This window comes from Geospiza fortis, unplaced genomic scaffold (genome assembly GCF_000277835.1).
Source record: "Geospiza fortis unplaced genomic scaffold, GeoFor_1.0 scaffold98, whole genome shotgun sequence".
NCBI classification, from domain to species: domain Eukaryota; kingdom Metazoa; phylum Chordata; class Aves; order Passeriformes; family Thraupidae; genus Geospiza; species Geospiza fortis.
This window is the reverse complement of record NW_005054306.1, coordinates 12,461,718-12,484,731: the sequence shown is the minus strand read 5'-3', so window position 1 is coordinate 12,484,731 and position 23,014 is coordinate 12,461,718. Positions and strand designations below refer to the sequence as shown.

The following is a 23,014-nucleotide window of genomic DNA, read 5'->3' as shown; positions in this document are numbered from 1 at the left end:
TTTTGTGCTATGAAACCCAAAGGGCCCCTCACCATACTACTCCACAGAGCTTTACAAGATACTCTATACATTTCTATGCATTTTTAAAAGAGCATGGATCAAGTTTTTATATTTTTCTAGATATAATAATGGTCATAATTTAAAGTCTGCACTGTACACAGGGCAGACAGGATAAAGAGGCCGCTCTTGTGAAAGCAGACCCATTCACTCTTGTGAATACCTCCAGCTCCTCATAAGCAAGAATTAGTGCAGAACAAGATGGAAATGGATTCTGTCTAGTGGCCTGGTTAGGTAGAGAAAATCTTTAAATGCATGAGCATGGATGATCCCTCCATGACATAACCAATATTCTAGATAACAATGAAAAAGACTCAATGTCTATTGAGAAAGTTAAACAAAATATTTATAACAAAACCCAAATCTGACCAGATTCCCATCCCAAAATAGAAGTATCACCCAGAAATCTGACAGATGAAGATTCTCCTTAAAGAACTTTGTATGACAAGAGACTGGTTTTTAGGTGAGTGTTATGAGGCTCCATTCTCATCCTGGGATCATCTCCATACTGCAGTATCTCAGCACCCTTTTCCAAACCACAGGCAGGAGTGTCACACAAATAAATCCTTTTCCAGGCCCACATACAAAGAGCTAGGTGCTACTTTGTCTCTTTTCGTTCTTGGAACACTGTGCTAAATTTTTTCCAGTGGTTCCACATTGCAGGGCAGACATAACTTTGCAAGGCAAATACTGTTTTGAGAGCTTTGTAAAGACCATTGCTATGAAGATTTTTCAAAAGAACAAATCCTCACCTCTTCCCAAAAGACAAGGATGCAAGTGGCTTATTGTTTTAGGTAACACACATTTTGAAGGTCAGCAGCCTGGCCTACTGGAAGGTGTTCCTGCAAATGTCAGGGGCTTGAAGCTAGATGATCTTTAAGGTCTCTTTCAACCCAAATAATTCTATGATTTTATTATTCTATTAAATTTAGAGTGCTTTCAACTGAAGAGAGTGAAAACTTTCCATCAGGAGATGGTATCTAGTTGGGTCCAGAAGTGTAGAGGCCACATGAATGAGCTGGCCAGCCAGTCATGTCAGGGTGCCAGCCTGCCAAAACAGCAGGCAATAAACAAGTGAACATCAGTGTGTATGAGCTTAATGGGCTGTGGAGTTTGCACTCCTTCAGACACAGCTCACAGAGCTCTGTACTTTCTTGCCAGGTGATCAGAAGCAGGTCATGCACATGAGCACAACCAGCACTCAGCGCAAGCAAGATTTCCAGATCTATTTAAACTGATCTAATCCCAGAATATCATGGTCCTCCCTTCCCTTCATCAGTGTTTCCAGCTCATCTTGTCATATCCAGGGGTAAACTTGATTGTACACAATGAGATCAAAATTACACATCACTAACTTCTGCTCTGCCACTTCTGCTCTCTGTGAGATTAAAACACATTTAAGCCATGAAAACTGATTTTAAAAAAGAAAAACAAATCCTTAGACAGTAATGATCTTTCCTCATCTATTTTTGGAAAACAGATATTAAAGCTATAATGTTAAATAGCAGAAATTGCTTTCATGATAAAAGACTGGAAAATATCTGCACTGCTTAATATTTTGTAATCATTTTTGAGAATTGGAACAAGAGTTTTGTAATAAATGTAGACAGCAAAACCTGATCAAAAAGCTTAGAAGATTTGAGATAAATTCAGAAACCTCTTTGTAATCAAGTGATGCAAAAGTGACATAGTTATGGTTGCCACCAACAAAATAAAGGGTTTTACAAAGATAAAGGCAAAGAAGGTACGTCCTTTTCATATACCTACCCTTTAAGTAGGTAAATATCAGCTGTATTTGAATTGAAAGGGTACACTACTTGCAAACTGAAATGTCAAGACTTAAAACAACTCATCATCTGATTATTTTTCCTTTAAATGTAGTAATTAGTTCCAAAGCAATTCTAAATTAATATTTTTTTAAGAAGCAGTTTAGGCAGTTTATAACTTTTAAGGCATTTTGTTGTTGAGACAGAATAGGCTGGTCTTAAATACCAAGACTACTACCCTGCCAAATTTCAGATCATCTTATTTTAATGTCTTCTTTGTGAGCACTAAAACAAGCCTCTAGGGAAATTATTTTGGCCTCAAGCTTTTGGTCTCCAAAACCCATTTGTACAGCACTGGTTTAACATTTAGGTTGCCCTGTTTGGAGTCAGTATTTCGACTTGATGACCCTCGTGTGTCCCTTCCAATCCAGAATGCTCTGTGACTCTACAATCCAAGTCTATTTTCTGAAATAGACTTCAGGATTTGGCAAAATTGGGTTGTTTTTTTCTTTTTAACCTGAAATAAATATAATCCTACTGCTCACTTTAACATACAGAATATTTGGGGGTAGACATCATATGTGTACATTTTTCCAGACATAGAATTGCTGGAAATTTTTTGTGCAAAGTTAATTAAATATTATATCCTTGGACTAGAGGTGAATCATGTTTTCTGATAAAACCAGTAACTTGAGGCTTCAAAACCCCAGGAGCATTAGGAAGTCTGTGCTAATAATAAATTGTTTTGACTGCAGCTGATGTCTTAGGATGCATACAAATAAATTAATTAATGAGAGCCTACTGAGATTATAGCACAACCAATTAATACATCATTTTGCATGTAATTAGGAAAATGCCAGTCACTGAAAGAATAACTGGGAAGTGTCCTGCATCAGAGCTTTAGCTGTTAACACATGGCTTAGTTAACATTTACTTCTACCAGTCTACTGGGCCAGTTTCCATGAGCCCCATATATGTTAAGAATAAGTGTAAGTAAAACGATACCTTTAGCTATCACTGCTGATAAAACTATAGAATGTATCTCCATTCTTTCAAGCAACAGCTCGTGTTCTTTTTATTGGAGAAGCATAACTTAAAAGAAAGATCTGCTCTGGGCATATTTAAAGCATCTGTACTTAAGAAGTCAGATCTCTCTTTACTTTACCACTACTGTAATTGTCAGGGCATCAGATACTGTTTATGCAACTGAAATATTTGATTTGTTCAGCTGCAGATAATTTTAGTGTGGGGTGAACCTTTCAATAAAAGTAAGGAAGAAAATCTATCTCCACTGAAATGCTGTTACCAACTGTCATGATTTTCCGCCAAGGCAAATCAATTCACCACCTCTTAAAGGTGTTACACACTGAACTGACAGTCAGGGGTTTGCTGAACACAGCAACTTGGACAAAGTTTTTATCTGTGCCACAGAGACTACACAGGTGTACTTCAGTGTTGCTACACTAGAGTCCAGAGTCTCAGGTGTAATCCAAAGTAGCTTCTGATTGCAGCACTTCATTAAGTACAAACCATCAATTACATGGAGCACAGGGACTAGCAAGATGCTTCCAGGTCTTTGCTCCCATGCTTCAACAAGAGCTGAATATGAAATATTTTTTGCTAATTGTCAGAGTCAGTGACATGGGAAATGACAGCAGAACAATTATACTTTGTATTTTTGAACAATATTTATAAAATAAGGCCTGGTTTTCCATGGGAGAGGATACAGCAGACAAGAACAAGAACATAGTTTATTTTTTTCCTTCAAAGTCCATGAAAGCAAACAGTTTATTATTGGTGAGTCTTTCAAAAGACAAAAGGGCGCTGTTCAACCATACAATATCAGAACTGGAGGAAAATAACTAGGAAGAATTCATTGGCAATAAAAACTGTGGTAAATCCCTGTTCTGTTATCACTTGCTTATGTCGAATAAGGCTGTTAGCTCCAACAGTGTTCTATGACACTTTCTACTGTGTCAAAATTCTATAAAGTTTAGTCACTCTTTGATTTAATCAAAACCAACAATACAATTCTTTTTACTTTATCCTTCCAAACGGGGAACAATATCCAGTTATTTCCAAAAACTCCTACTGTAAGTAAGATGATATAACAACATTGCACACACACACACAAACACAGGCAGCTGGAGGTATATTCAGGGGTCTGTTTTCTGAAATTTGCTGTCTGTACAGCAAAGAAGGGTGAGGTGATTGTAAAACAGTTCTTAAACTAACCAAGATTATAGCTCAGAATTTTTAAGTAATGCAGAATTAGCTGTGGCTTCTTTCCTAATTTGCTATCCTAGCAGAGACATGCGTTACTGAGATATTGGTGAAAAACTGCTAATCTCTTTGGAGCAGTTTGGTGACAAGACTTTAATGTCGAGATCCAAAGAGTCAAAACTGTAAGTATAGCTCATCATTTCCCCCCAGTAAAATTATGTTTGCGGACATCTTTGTGAAACAAAATTGACAATTCAGTTGATAATATGTATCTCTACAAACATTTCTTAAAATTATAGGATAAGAATGATAGAAGTATTGTTGTATGGTAGCATTTGAAACTTCATTTAGTAGTCACTATGCTTTGATTCCCTTGATTAAATATTTTAATTGTACAAGTAATAACAGTCCACATTGATTATTTTCAGCCCTTTAAGACTAAAGATTCATTCAGCCATCTAATCTAAATATCTGTGTATCTCTGGCAATTAAAATCAGAAACAACCCTTAGCTGATGTAGAACAGGGCAACATGAAGGACAAAGCAATCCTGAGGAGGTCAGGTTTTTCAGTGAGAAAAAAATCCCCAAACTTGTCCTGTGCTGTGCTCTAGCAACAGCCTTGCATGGTACTGGACTGGCATGAGCTCTGATGGGACATCTGAGCTCCAGCACTGCAGAAGCCCAGACCTCATGCTGTGACAGGAGGATGACCAGAGATTTTTGAGGGTGTTGTTAGAGATTCTAAACTCCCAACTACACTTAGGCAAAAAGATATGAAAAAGAAACATCTGGATGCACTTATAAGGAAGACAAGATTTGCAAGTGTAATGTGAGAAATTCCAAATGCCAGAGACTGAAATAATTCAAATTGCCTAGTAATGCTGATTTCCCCCTTCACCCCTCACCTATTGCTGAAGACCATGTCATCCACATCAAAATGGTAATGAAAACTTGTCTGCTTGCTGGAGCCCAAGGCAAATGCTGTAGGAGGATTTCAGCCCTGACTTTATATTAAAGTGGCCATGAATGTATTCTCTTCCACTGACTGAGACCAGGGAGTAACAAGCAGCAGGAAGATGTGGCTGAAGCACTGATGGCCTGAGTGACTGCCCCAGCCATTTCCACTGCAAACGTGTAATTGGAGCCCCATGAGGCTCATATCAAGCCTATCGACTGAATCTCTTCAGCACTGAATTTGGATCTGATGAACACCTAGTTTTCAGAAGACTGAGCATGAGTGAATAGCAGCAGCAATATCAGCCTCAGAAGAACAGAGAAACCATAGTTTTAGCCATTGCCCTGGACTCCGGGATCAATAAGACATGAATGAAATTAAATATCTGGAGAATCCCAAAGGCAAGTCTAACCTACAGGAAAACCTACTTTCTCTTATTCAGACATTCCTACCAATATGATTTGTAAGAACTGCTGCAAATACAGAGATCAGTTGCATCTCTAACCATGACAAAGACTCACTCACTCAGCATCTGAAGTTTCAGTCAGGCTCATTGTGAAAAGCAGCCAGTGGTGATGGAAGGTATCCTGCCTGTTGTGCCCATGATTGCCTCCTGCTTAGCTAGACTGGTCTACAGGACTACCCAAACAGCTGAGGTGTGACAGCTTTCCAGCTGAGAAACAGTAAGTACCTGGAGATCATGCTTCACATCAGGACAGCTCTTTCCAAAATGGCTCTTTGTCTACATCATTATTTAAGTTGGTCAGTAGTCCAATAGATATTTTAAGCCAAATTCTTACCAAGTGAGTGAAAGCACTAAGTCACGTACAGAGATAAAACCCTAAAGTAGCTCAATTTTGCTAGATCCTTAGACCAGAAAACTTACACCCTTGTCACTAGAACAAATGTTTATACATGTATGTGTTTTTTGGAGTGGGGTTTTCTTCATGGCATCATAAATTTGCATGAAATAGAGGCAAAATCAGGAGGAAGCAGTTCTCTGAAGTGGCCTTTGAATGTTTTTACTTGTGTCATGATTATGTATCATCCCAACAAAACAGGAATTTACAGATATTCCAACTTTCCAGTTTCCTATCTCCATTGTGTAGGTAGACATTATTGATTATCTTTCCATTCATGGTTTCAACTAACATTCTGTATCAAATGTGGAGTAGTTACATGACTTCTTCATCTGGATATGATGAGGAGATAGCCACACTCAGGCATTGGGCAGAAATCAATGGTTTAGTGTGGTATGCTGTAAGAAATGGGCTGTGCATGCCCTAAACATCAATGAACTAAATAAAGGCATTTACCATGTGGGGTATCTTTTTTGAATTAATACTACATTACTTAGTTCATCCTTGAGAACACCTTGAACAAAAAGAGTCTGAACCAACGGATGCCAAATTAGTTAAACTGTTGCTTCTATTGTGTAAAATAAGCCTATGAGACAGCCTGTTTGGTTTTACCATCTAGCTCAATTACACCCACCTCACCTGGCTTCATACGCCAACATAATGCCTTAACACAAAAATCTGTGTCTGTCTGGAGCTGTCATTATTTAATGAATCATACAAACCAAAAAATGTGCACGGTGAAATGTGTTAAAACTTAATTATTAATCATCCTCTTCATATTTATGTGATGAATAAGGAGGAGTACTGTCAGTGGTTAGTAAGATATGATTCAGCAATTCTCAGTCTGCTAAAACAGCAATCCAGAAGCGCTGGGTAACATCATGCACTGCTTAGCAGTGGTGCTCCACTCCACAACTCAGTGATTCCTAAAAGAATTCAGTATCTCTTACCAGGAGGTAAGAGATACTCTTGCCCAGTTTGCTGCAGGAGGAGGGAAGGTGAGTGTAAGAGAGATAGCCATGCCTCCAGTCAGCCCACAACTGTTTGTCTGCAGCACAAGCCAAGCAAAACCCAAAGGTATCTTTGCTTGAGCAGGTCAGACCTTGTTCCTCATTCCCCAGTGTCACCATGACCATCAGAGAAGTGGCCTCAAAGCTGATTGCACACAGGCATCTGTGTTTACCAACAAGGGTACATTGTTCATTTCAGGATTTGCTTGTATGTCTTCCTAATAACTCTCACTCCTCTACTGTAGGGGGATACAGTATGGATAAATGAAGGTGGTATAGAATGTAATCTTACCCCCTAAAGAGTTGCAGATGAGCCAATTATTAAGGATTAGGAGCAGGCCTGATGTTAACAGGCCACACCTGTAACCAATCAGAAGAGTGTTATAAAAGAGGGGATTGGTTGGTTGAGGGGAACTGGAGTTGGTTGACTGCTGTCAGGACAAGGAAGAGTCAGTGCCTAGAGGAGCTGACTATGAGAAATGTCAAGGAGGTATGAAATTCTAGCAATATGGAACCCTTGCAATGTAATGAGAATAGAATTCTTGCACTATAATGGCAACACTCTACCTGGCTGGTTCATCCTACTGTTTGAATGGCAGGAGAATTTAAAAATTTTGTAGAGGTTCTTGTTTCTTTCCTGCCTGATAAGCATTTCTGGATTTGACTTGTAGGTCTTTTTGGGGCTGGGCTATGTCAGACATGTGGCTATGTCAGACATGTGGCTGTACCTGATGATGGTGTATTTCTCAGAGACTGGCCAAGACCTGTCTCAGCAAGCAGCACAGTCCTGACTTGGGGCATGATTCAGTCAAGCATTGGCTTGACAAAATCTTACATTGACAAAACATGGCTGAAAAATCTAATTTTGAGTACAAGATGTAATATATAATAAGAGCAATTAAAGTGTGTGAACAAAATTCAAGGGATATTTTATAACACCTTTTGTGTACTGAAGGTGTAAGAGCTGTGTAGATCACTTACTCATGAGAAAAATGTGTAAATGCCACGTATCCACATGGGAGCCCCAACTTAATGTCAAAGTTCAGCTATACAGACTCAGTTAAGGATATGCATCACTTTCTAGATGTTGCCCAGGCTGAAAAGGTTTTTGTATCTATCCCTTGGGAACAACAGAAAGCAGCTTTGTTGAACATTAGCACCTTTGAGGATCTGCAGGTTGAACCACTTATAAAATGTCAGTAAGCATTTTCCATCAGAATAGACTTGGTAAGTTGTTATTTTCAGTTAGCATTAAACATCTCTTGTGAGGTCACTACAACTGACTGCTGGTTCAGCTCTCTGAACTGGTTTGTGGCTCTAAATCAAGAGCAGAGCAAGCAAACAATAGAACTTTGTATCCATCCTTCTCAGCAATTAGAGGATCAGCCTGGGTTGGTTGAGTATTCCACATCTTACTAGTCTTATTTACTAGAAAAGCTTGGGGATTAACCTTTCAAGAGGTACTTGAAAGAGAACCTTTCAAGAAGCAGAGCCAGTATCATTCAAGCAAAAGAATTTGAGGCAAAGGAGATTGGTACCCATCTCAATTTTTTTTTTTTTTGAGGTAAACTAGTTACTCATAGTTTTCTGGCCTAACTTTACAAGCCAATGCTCCATTAAGATAGAAATCTTCACTGTTGCAACACATTGAAACAAGGATCAGTGTACATTATGATAAATCTACAGATATGATTCCACCATCTACTTTCACACAATTTGCCAGCAAGTTGGTTAAAGACACTGATCCATCCAAAACACAATGTTTTCAGTTTAGCTTGCACTGCTGATTCCACAACTGCAAGAATGGCTGCAGAGAAGAGGGCTGACCTATGATTGCCAGTCCAGGCTAGGGGGGAATTGCAGTGCCCCAGGTTTCTGTATTGCCCAGTGACAAGAGCTGGAGTCCTGTAGTAAGCTAGCAAGCAGTGACATGATCACACAATACTCATGGCCCTGGTAAGAAACTTGCACTTTGGGGAGAAAAGAAAAGTCAGCATGATATCACTTACAACATGAAATTATTTTTTTCTTTAGTCTTCTGGAGCAGTGTCCATGTCATACTGAACATCTTCAGTCTGCTTTCTTTTTGGTACACGAAATTTCATTTTTGTGATTCATAAGTTTTTAACTTGATTTTTTTACTGTTCTCACTGTCTGGTAACATTGTTTTTTATTTGATACTTTTTTCTTAAAGGCATATTGGTTTTGCAGGTTGTAGTTTTGGTAGCAGGTGGGCCACAAATACGGCTCTGTGGGAAGCTGCTGGAAGCTTCCACCATGTCCAGCAGAGCCAATCCTTGATGGCTCTGAAGACGGATGTGCTGCTGGCCCAAAGCTGGCCCAATGAGAGAGGCTGGTAATGCCTCTGTGATGGCATATTAAGAAGGAAATCAAAGTACAGGTGTTTCTGCTAGTCAGGGAAGACATGAGAACATGTAAGGGAAACAACATAGAGACATCGAGGTCAGTGGAGAAGCTGGGGGAGGAGGTGCTCCAAGTGCTGGAACCAAAATTCCTCTGCAGGCTGTGGTGAGACCATGGTGAAGCAGCTGTGCCCCTGCAGCCTGTGGGGGTCCACCTGCAGCCCATGCTGGAGTGGGTGAATGCCTGGAGGAGGCTGTAATCCAGTGAGAGACCTGGTCGAGAGAGAGGGCCCCTGCTTCCAGGCTGGAGCAGCCTGTCCTTGGAGGACTGCACCCCGTGGAAAGAGACCCCCATGTCCCAGTAGTTTTAGGAGGACTGACTGCCTGCAGGGGGGAGTTCACATTGCAGCAGCTGTGGTAGGGGTGCTACTCAAGGGAAGTGGGCCCACAGAAGAAGTTCAAGGAGAACTGTCTCCCGTGGGAGAGACCCCACAGCCTCACCGGGGAAGGACTCCTCTCCTGGAGCAGCAGAAGAAAATCTTGGTGATGAACTGACCAAACCCCCCATGCCCTGTCTCCCCGCACTGTTGGTGGGAAGGAGGGAGGAGTTGGGGGAGAAAAGGTGTTTTAAGGGCTTATTTTACTTCTCATTATCCTCCTCTGATTCTGTTAGTCATAAATTATTCACTTTGCAACCTTATGTTGAGCCTGTTTTGCTGTTGAAGTGCTTTTTTTTTCCCCCACTCCTTATCTCAACTCATGAAGTCTTTGTATGCTTTTTTTCCTCTCTGCCCAGCTGTGGCAGGAAAGGGTGAGAGAGCAACACTTGTGGGTGCTTGGTGTTAGGCCAGTGTCAAACCATGACAAAAGGATAATATAAAAAGTTTTGATTTTTACCAAGCCTTCATTTCCAGAAGATTTTTTGTTGTTTTGTTGTTTTTTTTATTAAAGATGGCATTTACAGCTAAGTGTTTCATTTCATCCCTTGTGCACTGTTGCCAGTGATAGCAAGAATGGAGTTTCATTTACATTACTATTAAATCACAGTCAAATTAACTTTCTTCCTTTCAAATTGCTAAATAACTTGCACACCTGTAATAGAGAGAACTTGGTTCTTGTGTTGAATCTTGCTGTGGAAGTGGGGCAACTCATTTTTCCAGTAGTACTGCAGATAGTACTGATGAAAATATTTTTAAATTTCATATAGCAAAAACCTGAATATTAGAAATGGCATACTTAATCAGAAGCCATCTATTAAGGAAATTGATGATTTTTTTTATAATATTCTTCAGAGTTAATTCTTGTGGAAGGATTTGTTTACTTGATAAGCTCAATGGGTGGGCAGGTTCAGAAGCCTTGAAACTTCCCTTAGCTCTGATCAAATTTTAAAAGGTTTGTCTGGCTTGTTTCCCTTTATCTACAGCTGGCTGATGTGCTTGTTTTCTTCCTAGATCTTCTTATATAGCCTTTCTCCTAGGCAATATGGGTTTTCTCTTGCATCTGCTGTACGTTTGCATTTCTCCTTGTCTTGCAGCTGCATGTGTCTTCCTCTACAGTGGCACAGAAATGAAAACTGGTATGTTGACTTTAAGATTTGCTCCTTCACTGATATTGGGATTTTTTTTTTCCTTTCTTTCAGGCATCTCTGCACTGTGGTTCATGCTGGCATAAACACGAAATAAATGACAGCGATATGTTGTTGGCATTTTCTTCAAGGGATGGGGAAGGTGACAGAGGTGCTACCTCAGAGCCTTTTCCTATATGTTACTGAAAAGGTTTGTGGACAGCTGATGTTCTTTTCATGATAATTCAGCACTGGATCTGAGATTACATATTTGTCTTGAATGCATTTGTTTGAATCTATTTTTAATGGTTTTAAAAGATAGGTTGGTAGTAAGTGGAAAGAAAATAATAAAGTCTCTAGTGCATTTGATGATGAAGCCAAATTAAGAGAGCATAAAATTGCACATGGGATACTTTGCTTATATCTTTGGTAGGCACCAACTCCTGCTCATCACACTTGTAACTTTGAGACCTGGCCCTTTACAGCTGTGCCACACAGCTGTGATGTATAGATGTGCACACATCACAAGCCTTACACATTCCTTTAGCACTAAGATGTGCTAAAATCAACCATAACTCTGAAAACCTCGTAGAGGCCTGTCAAAAGTTGTGCTATTTGTAGTCTGTGGTGCCATAGACTTTCTCATAGGTAAACATAATAACTCACTTTGTCATGTTTCAAGTGTTTTGATATATTGGCTTATTCATTCAGAAGTGTCATTTCAAGACTGTGGCAGCTGTGGACAAGCTGTGGAATAATTTGGTGCAAGACTGTGGCAGCTGTGGGCAAGCTGTGGAATAATTTCAGTGTGCATCTGCCAGCACTGGCATGCTGGTCAGGACCCCCATCTCTTGCTGTTGAGTAACCAACTATGTGAGCTGAAATCTGTACCACTGATAGTCTTTAAACCTGAGATTTTTATCCTTAAGTTTTTAAAAATTTTATAGTAAATAGAAGTGTTCTTCTGTCACATTCTAGGAAAAAGTAATTTTCATTGATTTCATTACTTAATTTTATTAACCAGGGCTAGTTAAATCCTAATTGTAGTTTTTGACCCCAGGTGTATGAAGAAATGGGTCTCAGTGATTGGCTATATTACTAACAAACAGAGATCACTCACACTTAGAACTGTTCTGAATTTGTCTTGAAGTTACACTGTGAATTGCTCTCTAAATGTTACTGTTATTGGACTTTTGTTGTTCTGACTTATAAGACTTGAGGGATGGAGGAATAGAAATATTCACAGGTTTCACCACTCTCAACACAGGCAATCCTTTGCTAGATAGTCTTTTGATGCTACTGTAATAAATAGAATCATTAATGAAGACAAATCTCAGCATCTATGCTCAGTCCTCGCTGTCCCCATAACGCTGATAGAAGACTGGTGTGCTCTTTTTCTGGTGCATTATCCATAGCAGATGCAAATAACTGAAATCACTTTTGAGAAGCATTTCAAGGTATTGATGTTTCATGACCCTTAATGTATATAATCTGATTTTTTTTTTAAACCAGCCTCTCAGCTATCATCACTTCCCTCAATAAAGTGTGCAGCCTGCATTTCCATGTGCAAGTGGCCATTTTGCTGTAGAATTAGCCACCCAGGGCTAAATGTGCACATTGCTGCGCATGGCTAGAGTTTGCTTGACACTTTTTGAAGTGTTGGTATCTGCCTGCCTGCTTTAGAAGAATTGTTCTAGGGTGTTAGTCTTATAGGGTGAAGAAGTGACCTTTCCAACATTTAAATGTATCTTTCTCCTTTTACACTGCTTGGTTGATAAGGGAAGTATCTTTCTGCTTCGCACTCAGTTTTATCTTTCAAGTTTTTGGAGACTTTTTTTCTGCCCTACTCTTTGCAAGGAAGTAAGAAGTGTGACAGAAAGGTGTGATTTTTAATTTACACCAGAGTTCTCAACAAATAATGACTTTTCACACCCTGTTCTTGTTGCTTAGCCTGGGGGAGGAGTTGTATGGCTACTGTTGTCGTATCAAATTAAACCCACTCATGTAATTCAGAAAGGCATTCCTCTTAAACTTAACCCTTCTAAGCTGCTGAAGTCGGCAGGCATAAGAGTGTAGGCTGAAGTGTGTGTCTTTTGGAGGGTCTCTGCTGCTAAAGGATGAAAATGGAAATATTTTTTTATTCAAGGAGTTTTTTGGTGGTTTTTTTCCCCTTTTCTTTTGAGCACAGATGCTGATGAGGCTTGTGAGGGTGAATCCTCATGTTAGCCTGGTGTTTGCTGCAGGCTCAGGGCATGGAAGGGAACATTTGACCAATAAGGCCAGACACTCGTATGATTGTCTGAAAAACTGACTCCAATACTGTTATTTTGCTGTGGATTGCAAGCATGGCCACGGGGCATTTGGGGCTCCTTTAGGTAGAGCAAAAACAAAATAATTAGAAAATTCCCCTCAGAGAGAGTTTGCTGCTGCTGTGAAGTTTGGAATGTGGAACAAGCAGTGCCTTTATAAGAAATCTTCCTCTTGGGAGGTCGCTGGTGGTTATGGGGTGTGTTGCACCCCCTCATTATCCGAGTGAGTCCTTCAGGCAGGAGGCACACGGTATGTGCAGGGTTCAGCCAGAGGGTGGATGTACCTGTCCTGGCTGCCTCAGAGACTCTGCCTTCCCAGGGCGCCCACTGCATCCTCCCAGGTACCACTGGAGAAAGGAACCAGCAAATAACAGCAAGAGCAGTCTCCTCCCTTTCCCCTTCCTTGTCCCTGGCTGTTGGTAATTCAGGGTTCAGTATTTGCTGGGTACCTGTCCTGCCAGGCGGTGCAGAGAGGGTTAAGGTGCTTGATTGACTGTAAGCATGGATGTGACAGACTCTTATCTGGTGGTAGGGTGGCTTGTTTTTTTTTTTTTTTTCCTTCTGTAAAATGTCAGCCATTTCCTGATGAGCCTGATGGTGGTGGTGAATTTCACACCTTTTTTCTTCTCTGTGTGGAAACCTGGGTGTTAATGGTACCGGAGCAGGTCTTGTTTTATAAGGAATGAGGCTGCCTCAGAACGGAGGGAAGCCAGAGACGGGAAAGGAGGTGAGGGAAGGGCTCCAAGAAAACTGCCACTTAAAACAGGCATCAGCTGGATTATTTAACACTATTTTATTCAGAGCATGTAGATATATTATTTGCTAAGTGCATTTTTTGCTATGAAATGTTGGAGTTTGGCTTAGAGCTCAGCACAAAAATAATCCCCTATTTTCATTTCAGAGGGAAATTTAGCATTGAAACAACTGAAGATGGAAAGTTGGTCGGTTGAGCAAGTCTGCAACTGGTTGAAACTGAGAAATTTAGGAGAACTAGTTCCTAAGTTCCGTGGTAAGCATTTTTATTGTTTGGGGGGGTGGTGCTGTTTGTTTAGTATATCTTGCTATGCATTTTATTGGCACTGCCTACCTTGTTTTGGTTTGGGGCATGTGTGTATATGCTAACCTCAGACTTTTATAGAAATTTATTAGGGTGAGAACTGACACAGATCTGATGAATCAACATAAGTGTACAGATTTGTTACAGAGTCTGAGAAATCCTGGGGGATGAGATTAAGCCTGTATATAAATAGACACACCCCAAATCAGAGCTGGCAGTTTTAAAGTCCTGACAGGGCCTATTTTATGTTGTAAAAGTCTTTTGAAATAATGCAAATGTAGTGTATAAATGTTTTATGTTCTACAGAAGAGTGCACAAGAAACTGTAATGTGAACAGCCTATTTCTTGTGTACTCTGTTAAAAAAGTTTTATTTCCTTCATCAGCAAGTAACAGTCTCCTGTGATTCAAGCAAGGCCTGATTTACAGCATTAAAATTGTTGCCTCTGTGTGTTTCAGACTTGGCTCTATGTCAGGGGAAGATATCTGGGCAGTGATTAGTACTCCTGGCACTGCTTGGGAAAGGATGGTGGCAGCTGAAGATGACTGTCAGCAGTACAAAGCATCCTTCCCTTTGAGCTGTCTTCCATCACCATGTTTTTAGGCATATAGAATGTAACTGTAACTATAAAGCTGTTTTGCAGTAATGATTTTATCCCCTTCAATCTGCAGAAGAAGAAATAAGTGGAGCAGCTCTTCTGGCTCTTAATGATCGTATGGTGCAGCAGCTGGTGAAGAAGATTGGGCACCAGGCAGTGCTGATGGACCTGATTAAAAAATACCAGCAACAGAAGAGTAGGCTGGAATCCCTTATATACTCTTGTGAAACAGCTTCTCAAAAATTTCCAGAAGTAATCAGTGGGTGAGTTTGTTCGTGGCACAGCAAATATCAGTCTGGGTATAGTTGTGTTCTTTTCATGGCATTTTAAAACTGGCATTTACTAGCTCTTCATCTGTATCTAGTTTTTATATTTTGAGTATCTGTAACAAATGTGAAATGTAAAACTGGATTCTAACCTTGTCGTTTTAAACAGGGCATCAGCATTCCTGAACCATGCCATTAATTAATTTAAACTTCCTTAAATAGCCAGTTTTCATTTGAATGAAGCACTGTCAAACTTTTATTATAGCTAAGATTTTCCCTCTTTAATATATTAAGCTTTTGAAGAACTTACTTTTAAATGCTTACAAGTCTTGGAGTAAAATAATGATTTAGCCAGAGATAGTATTTGTCACAGGTGTATTGAAAGTCAGTTTATCAAAGGAAACTCTGGATTTGGTCCAGATGTAAGCATTTAATCATCCCACAGTGGCATTATTGAAATTTATTGTGAAACTAGATAGATTTTTAGAGAACAGATTCCAGGGAGATTGTCCTCTATTATGTTCTGGCTCTTGGTTGAGCAGGTTTTCTTTGTTTGGGGTTTCTTAGGGGAGGGAGGAGGGGGCGGAGTTTGTGGGTGTTTTGTTGGGGGTATTTGGGTGAGGGGTGTTGATTCTCCCATCCTTTACCTCCATTCTGATCTATTGTAAGTCTAGCAGGGTTATGTTTTTCTGAATGTCTTGGCTGAGGAGAGAGATCCTGACCTCAAAGTCCTTTTTAAACCCAAGAATCCTGACTGTAGACAGCAGCTTGCCATGGATCCAAAATGCATTTTTTTCAAAAGAAACGACTCTATCACTAAGGCTACATTAGTCACAGTAGAATTAATCCCAGAGGATTAGAACTGCAGAGCATTTGCCTTCATCCAAAAGGAGTCCAGGTTGTGCACTCTGAGGTGATTAACAGCCCAAACGAAAGCGTGATAAACAGTGATAACCGAGTTACTTCCAAACAACTTGAGCTCATGAGCAGAACTAAACTGCACAGGGAGATACATCCTCTTGTCCTTGTGGAAGTATTTGTGAAACTCCTGAGGTAAATGCTCCTGCGCCATTGGAGAGAAGGGGATTGCAGGAAGAAGACCAAGTCACTGCATGTTAGATTTATCACAGGCCTGAAGTATGAGATCACAGCCAGTCTGTTATCTGCACCAAGGGCCTGCCTATTTGATTAATAGGAAGCTCTTTCTTTAGGGGTAGAGGTGTCTGCTGTGAAGACTACTCTGTATATTGTACTTCATCCAAAGTGTGGTGGATATACCACGATTTCAGCATGGGGTTCAGAAGAAAACATGCCCTTATGTTTAGGGCAGTTAGAATGGTGCTTTGGATATTTAGCTTTCTGACTTTGTCAGGAGTGTTTGCATGGACTGTGTCTCAGATGTGACTTTGTCAGCTCTTGCAGGTCAAGCCATGCTGTCCCACAAAGAGCACGCAGTTGCGGTAGCATGAGTGCAACTGTTTTGCTGTGATGTTCTGCAGACTCTAAAAAAAAAAAAACTTAAAATATCAAATCTTAGTGAATATAGTTTACATTAAAGTCTTTATCTAGTCTCCTTCCTGGAAAATAAGCTGGTGTCCTCTTTACAGGGAAGTTGAGCAAATAAGTGGCTGTTCCTGAAATATTTTTTGTGTCAGCAAGAAAGACAGAATAAAATCCAAGCAAGTTTAAGATGCATTCAGTCATGTATTTTAGGATGAGTAAAAAGTCAATATATTCTGTGCATTTTTGGGCATAAAATTATGGAAAAGCATCTATAGTGAAAAGAGTATTTTGTTACAAAACTGAAAGTTGTATCTTTATATTCAGATAGTTCTGACTCTTTTCTTAACACTGCAATGCTTTTCTTGGTGATGTAGTTCAAAATTATTTTTGTCTGTTTGGTACATCTTGAACAAAATCCTGTAAGAATAATTTTTTTTGATCTAGTTCAAGGACTCATTACTTAAGTGTATGAGACTGTTTTGAACAAATGTAAAATTCATAGTTCTGATAGCTCACAGTAGATGTGAACTCACATTTCCTCCATTGCTCCCTGATGTTAGGCAGAATTACAGTGAGAAGACAAACCATGTTAAGGTTTGCAGTTAGTAGCATCCACAGCTGGGTGTGTGGTCCTCCTGTGGTGCCAGAGAACAATGGTGAAATCTGAGTTTGTATGCTCCTAACTCCTATCATGCAGTGCTTGAGCCCAGGTGAAAACCAACCATCTTTTCTGTTTTGCAGAATTATTTCTCAGTCAGGCCAGTTCCCAGAACTTGCTTGCCCTGCCAGGACCAGTGACAGGGTGGAGAGGGCATTGCTCAGGGCAGGGAAGAAATCCTCATCATCACAGTCTCTTTCTGGGTCAGCTGAAGTCACTGTGGAGCTTCCTAGAGCTGTCAGCAGTATTTTCCTGTTGTATTTCTCATACAAATGCTGTCCCCAGTGATTTTGGTGCACTCCTGGCTGGCATCTCTTTATCCTGGTGTCCTTGGCTCATCCTGTGACTGTGTGTGAATTGTGCTGGCCTCTCTTCCCTGACAGAAACTAAGTCCTTGGCTGGATGGGATTTGGAGTGCAATAGGTGAGCACTTTCTGTGTGGAAGTAATAGATTTGGCTAATTAGAATGTGGCTTACATCTCCAGCAGTTTGGATTAGGACATGGAAATAGCATCCTGTGTCTGTCACTGGTTCAGTGGAAGTGTTCTCAGTCACACAGTAGAAACTGCTTATATGTGTATGAGGAGCTCATACATAGATGTTACCAGGTAAATATGAAGCTGCCTTCCACTTTCACAATCAATTTTTTCTAAGAGCAACACAGAGAATATACTAAGGGTTTTTCTTTGTTTCATTTAACTGCATGGCTGAAATATATCGTTTCATGGAAAGGGAGAACTCCCCTTATAAATATGGCAAACTTTAATGTTATTTCCAATAAAAACCTTTTGTGTGTTGAGTGCAACTGAGGCTGGAACAGTTTCTAGAGCATCTTTAGAGCTCTGATGTTCTGAAGAGAGGAGGTTAGGGGAAAAAGTAGTGTCTTATGATTGGCATGAATTCTTGGCAGCATAACAGTATCCCTTCTCTTAGCTCTGCCTTTCCCCCAGTATGGGGTAAAACTGCTGACATTGGCTTCTGCCAGCACATCTACCAAAACAAGAAATAACAATAATATGAGGCGGGAGAGAAGTGGACACAAAGGTTAAATGGAAAGCAGTGGACTGGCTCATAGCAAAGTGTGCATCTAGAGTTTTTGTTACTAGTGATGAGCTAGAGCTGGAGCATATGTCCAGGAACAGTGGACTGTAAGATCAGGAAGCACTTGGAGATCTTCTAGAGTGGCTGGAGTAATGCAAAGCTGACTTGAAGCTTTTGACTTAACCTCCAGAAAAAACAATTTTTCAAGATTCTAGTTAAATAGAAGTGTATTGAAATGCTGTGTAATTAGCTGTTTCAGCTCACCCCTTACATGTTGCAATGGTTAGTTTTTCCCAGAAGTTTGGGGATGCCAGATTATGAAGATGGATGTTACCCTGCAACTCTGAGAGGTCTGATTTTCTTGGGATTTGTAACTGTGTAGTAATTAGAATATAAGCAGGCAGAACTTTCTACATTTTTCCTTTTAATTTGTCAGTTTGATAATTGAACTGAGAAATTCATTAGGAGGCATAAGCATATAAAATCATTACATATTTGATATGTTGATTTTTCTTCTTTTCTGTTTCTTCCACTGGTATTTTACAACCCTAAACATCTTTTCTATAAGCTGCACAAGACCTGAGAGTGATTTTTGTTCTTTTTTTCTTTTAGGGCTACTGACAGACAGATGTTAATTTCTTCTGGTCCGGTGGAGCAGAAGTATTCACATGAAAATGAAAAAGGACTAATTGATCATAGAGTGCTAAAGCAAAAGTGAGTTTATAATATATTAATGAAATTTTCCTTGCCTTTTGAAAATTACATAAACACTTTGTCTTGCTTAATTTATACTTTATAAAGTGATCTTAATTACTGGAGGTCAAGTTCAGGTATATCCAGGTGTATTTTGAAAACAACAAGAACAGAAATTTATTTGACTGAATGAAATAGCCTGATGGTGTGATTCCATCCTCAGTCCTTGCTCACTGTTTTGTGTTACCTCATGCAGAAGGCAAGGTACAAGTTTGTCTTTATTTATCTGATTTTTAAAAATCATATTTTACATGTGTGTTTTCAACGCCAATTTGACAAATTAGTCATTACACAGTGGAATATCGCTATTCAATAAATTGTGTGCTTGAGGCATCTTAAATATAGCGCTTGGGAAGATAGGCATGCTGATTCCATTTGCATGCTCATTTTCCTTGGTTGTCAAAATAAGCCTGCCTAGAAACTGGAGGCAAGACAATGTGAAGTGGTTTTTTCTTTTTTTTTTTTCCTTTTTTTTCTCCTACCCATGATTTTCTTCTTTGAGATGGGCAGTCAGTGTTGAAAGAGTGCCCTGTTCCTCTTTCAAGGCAATTATTTTTGTGTTTCCAAAGGTTTGTCTGCTTATCTTTATCCCCCTTTATTTCTACCTGCTACAACTTCTCCCCCTGTCATTCTCCCCTGTAGATATGATTTAATGCTTTTACAAGTCCTGGTACTTCTGTTTTTAAGAGAACATCCCAAAAACTCCAAAGGTCCTATCAGCATTGTTATCAAAGAAACAAACCCAAATCACTTGAAACCTTGGAATAAACCACTAATATGATCCTGCAGTGTTTAGCCTGTGCTTCTAAAGGATGCTTATTTTTAATTAATTTGCCTTGTGCTGTATAAAGAGTTTAGAATGGATTGTGTAAATCAGAGTAACCATTACACAATGCACAGTTTAAATTATTGTTACTTGGCCAAGATTATACTTACAGCCTCTGTCTCCTTATTAATTTCATCCCATCCGAAAAGAAAAACTTAAAATTTTTGGTTGATTTTTTTTGTTTGGTTTTGTGTTTGTTTGTTTTAATTTGTCTGTGGTGTTGGGTTTTTGTGGTTTGTTTTTGGCTTTGGTTTTGTTTTCTCAGAAGATTCATGGAGCCATAGTTTCAGTGACTGTATGATTTTCCTGGAAGTGAATTAGTGGATTTTTATGGATTATTAATGCTGCTGAATTAGCTCCAAGTTTCTCTGTGTTTCCTGTGTAGGTAGTCCTAACAACGGTGTTAAATACACTCTTCTATATTACTAAATATTACCAAAATATCAAAGAAAATTGTTTAAACACAGAACCAAAACTGACTGGATGAAGCAATTGTATAATTTGTTTTCTTGTATTGAAATTGGGCATACATTAAACCAGATGAGGTTTGTAACCTACTGCAATGGAATAATGCTTTGACACAATGACAGAAGTAAAACCAGCCCATCTTTTTGTTAATGTCCCAAGAAGATTAATCTTGAAGCAGTGACTGTCTGCGAAGACAGTAAGATAGACACAGAGGACAATTCAATAAATACATTTCCCATAGTCCTGCTTTTCTGTACTAGAGTACTAGCAGTTTTATGGCTCCTGACAGCCTGGGATTTATCTTGTTGCTAAGACAGAGGCTTTTATTATTTGTAAATACCTGATACTGCAGTGGAAAACCGACCTTTTATTGGTTGGTTTATGTGTCCTGTCTGCCTTTCCTCAACATATTTGCTTAGCAAAATGACATCCCTAATGTATCCATTTTCCACTGTTTCCACTATGATGGTCCAGCTGTTTTCCCTCAAGAGTGATGTCCTGGTACATGCTTATTTGTACATTTATTTTTTCTATAAAAACGTGTTCTGTAGCTCTTGAGTGCTGTGTAACAGGTTTACTGTCTGAATGCCTTGGGGTAATTTGCTCAGAGCACAGGCAGGATAACAGATCTTCCAGCCAGCCTCAACAGGTTTGAACTTCCCTATTTGCTGTGAGTTTGGAAGATGTGGTCAGTGCTCAGCTAAACCTGGGCCTGCTAAGTGTTCATATACCAATAAAGCTATTGCCAGCATTGACAGAATATTCGTGCTTGTACCTGCATAAATTTGAGCTAATAGCAAGGACAACAAACTGGAAAATTTACAATTACTTTTACCTTTGCCCTTACAAATTTGGCATCCATCTCTAAGATGGCCATGATGGCCTGCATGGGTCATTCCTTTCCTCAGTGGAGGAAATGTCTTTAACTAGGCCAGTCTCACATCTTTTTTGGTCAGGCTACAGCAACTGCCCTGACTGCTGGGTAGCTGCATCTGAAGTGTCTTTAATTATGATATGTTGTTCTGCTGATGATCTTTTTAGAGAGCTCCTTCCTTTGCCTCCCCTATAACGTATACATCAGTATTGTTCATCTGTCTGATGTGTTTTATCAGAAACACACTTATGCTTGTGTTTAAAAAAAAAAAGGAAAGAAAATTGTAAAAGGAAAAGAGAAAGAGCAGCTAGCCTGAAAAATTGTCAACTAGTCAATTACTTCAAATGATGTTGCTCCATTTACACAAGAGGGCAAATATTACATTTATGTAACATACATATACACACACATGTAGCTATACTCCTACAATGAAAACTCAGCAGGACTGTGCTTTTTAATGTATAGCTTAAGAGTTTCTTAGTTTCTAAGCAAAACCTTATTCTTGATATCATCACATATACTGGAAATAATTCTGATTATCTTCTTTTCAGTTAGCTCATAAGGACCTGAAAAGCTGACTTAAAAAAACCATGTTAAGTCTTTGACAGAGGTCAGTAGTAGGAGAGAAGTACTGCCTGTCTATTTTGTTCAGAAGTACAGATGTCAGATGCTGTTTGATTATACCTTTGGTATAACATACCAGGAAAACAATTTCATTATTATGATTTCTGATAACTTCAATTGTTATTGCATCTTCATGAAGCCTGTCTTATCTATGAGGTTTGGTTTGTTCAGGGCTTGGGGGAGATGCTGTAAATTTAGGTTTTTAATTCATGTGGATGCAAGAATTTCTGCCACTTTTTTTATTTCAAGTCAGCATTTCATGTTTCCTGCATCCTTATTGCAGCAGGATACTTAAGGATACTAAAGTAAAAGACCTAGAAGGCTCATAATAATAGCTATTGTCTGTTCTTGTTGCCTCAGTGTTTTGAAAGTCAAGACAACAGGACTCAAGGTTTTGGAGCACCTCAGGTCATCAGAGCTGAATTTATTGACATGGTGCTGTAAGTCTTCCACAGAAGTTTACAGGAAAAAAGAAATAAATTGCTATGTCTTTTCCACACCAGAAACGAGCAAGTCGTAAAAATGACTTGCAAAAGACACTAATTGCATTGCCTTATTAAGGTCTAGCAAAGTCATAACAGCAGCACAACAAAAATTCCAAAAACCCATAAAATTCTTTGGATACAGTATAACATATCTTACAGGGGTGAATACTGATAAACCCTGTTTCTTTTAAATGGCCAGATTTAACTGGCAATTTTGTCAGTCTGATTCCCTAAGGAGCATTTTTATTTCCCCTTTCTGCAACACACAGCTGCTGCTCTTGCATAAGGCGAAAGCGCAAAGCCTTCCCTTGTGTGATGTAGCTCCTCAGATTGTCAAAAAGCCTGGACTTCTTCTAGAAGAGGGTTGTGTCTGCATCTCGCAAACTGTTTTGGAAGCAGAATTATTTTGTCTGTAACTTTGTGGTCATACTGAACATGATGGTTTCTACACAATGGGTACTGCAGGGGAAGCTGAAGTGGGAGCTGCTCTGGGAAATGGGCAGCTTTGGCACATCTCACAGCTCCCACATTTTAGCCTTGCTGAAGCTGTAGGTAACTTATTTTTCAGTCTAAAGGATACCTGCCCTTATGTTTAGTGGGAAGTAAAAAATAGAAGACATCATCAAGCACTAGGTAGACTGCAAATCCCAGGCGGGAATAACTGGGAAACCTTGTATTTGTGCTCAAAGGTTGGAAATTACAATGAAGCACTAAAAGAGAACAGTATGAAGATCTTTCAGACACAGATATCAGA

The 23,014-nt window shown here is 39.4% G+C and overlaps 1 protein-coding gene across 1 annotated transcript in view; it reads left to right on the top strand.

Moving 5' to 3' along the window:
- Positions 1 to 14,017: 14,017 nt before the first annotated feature.
- The window catches only part of SAMD3 (sterile alpha motif domain containing 3), a 35,342-nt gene continuing 26,345 nt past the window's right edge, over positions 14,018 to 23,014 (top strand). The window contains exons 1-3 of the mRNA XM_031066688.1: positions 14,018 to 14,117; positions 14,836 to 15,025; positions 18,843 to 18,944. Coding sequence (XP_030922548.1) covers positions 14,039 to 14,117; positions 14,836 to 15,025; positions 18,843 to 18,944 — 371 coding nt within the window. The 5' untranslated portion in view covers positions 14,018 to 14,038. The remainder of the gene's footprint in view (positions 14,118 to 14,835; positions 15,026 to 18,842; positions 18,945 to 23,014) is intronic.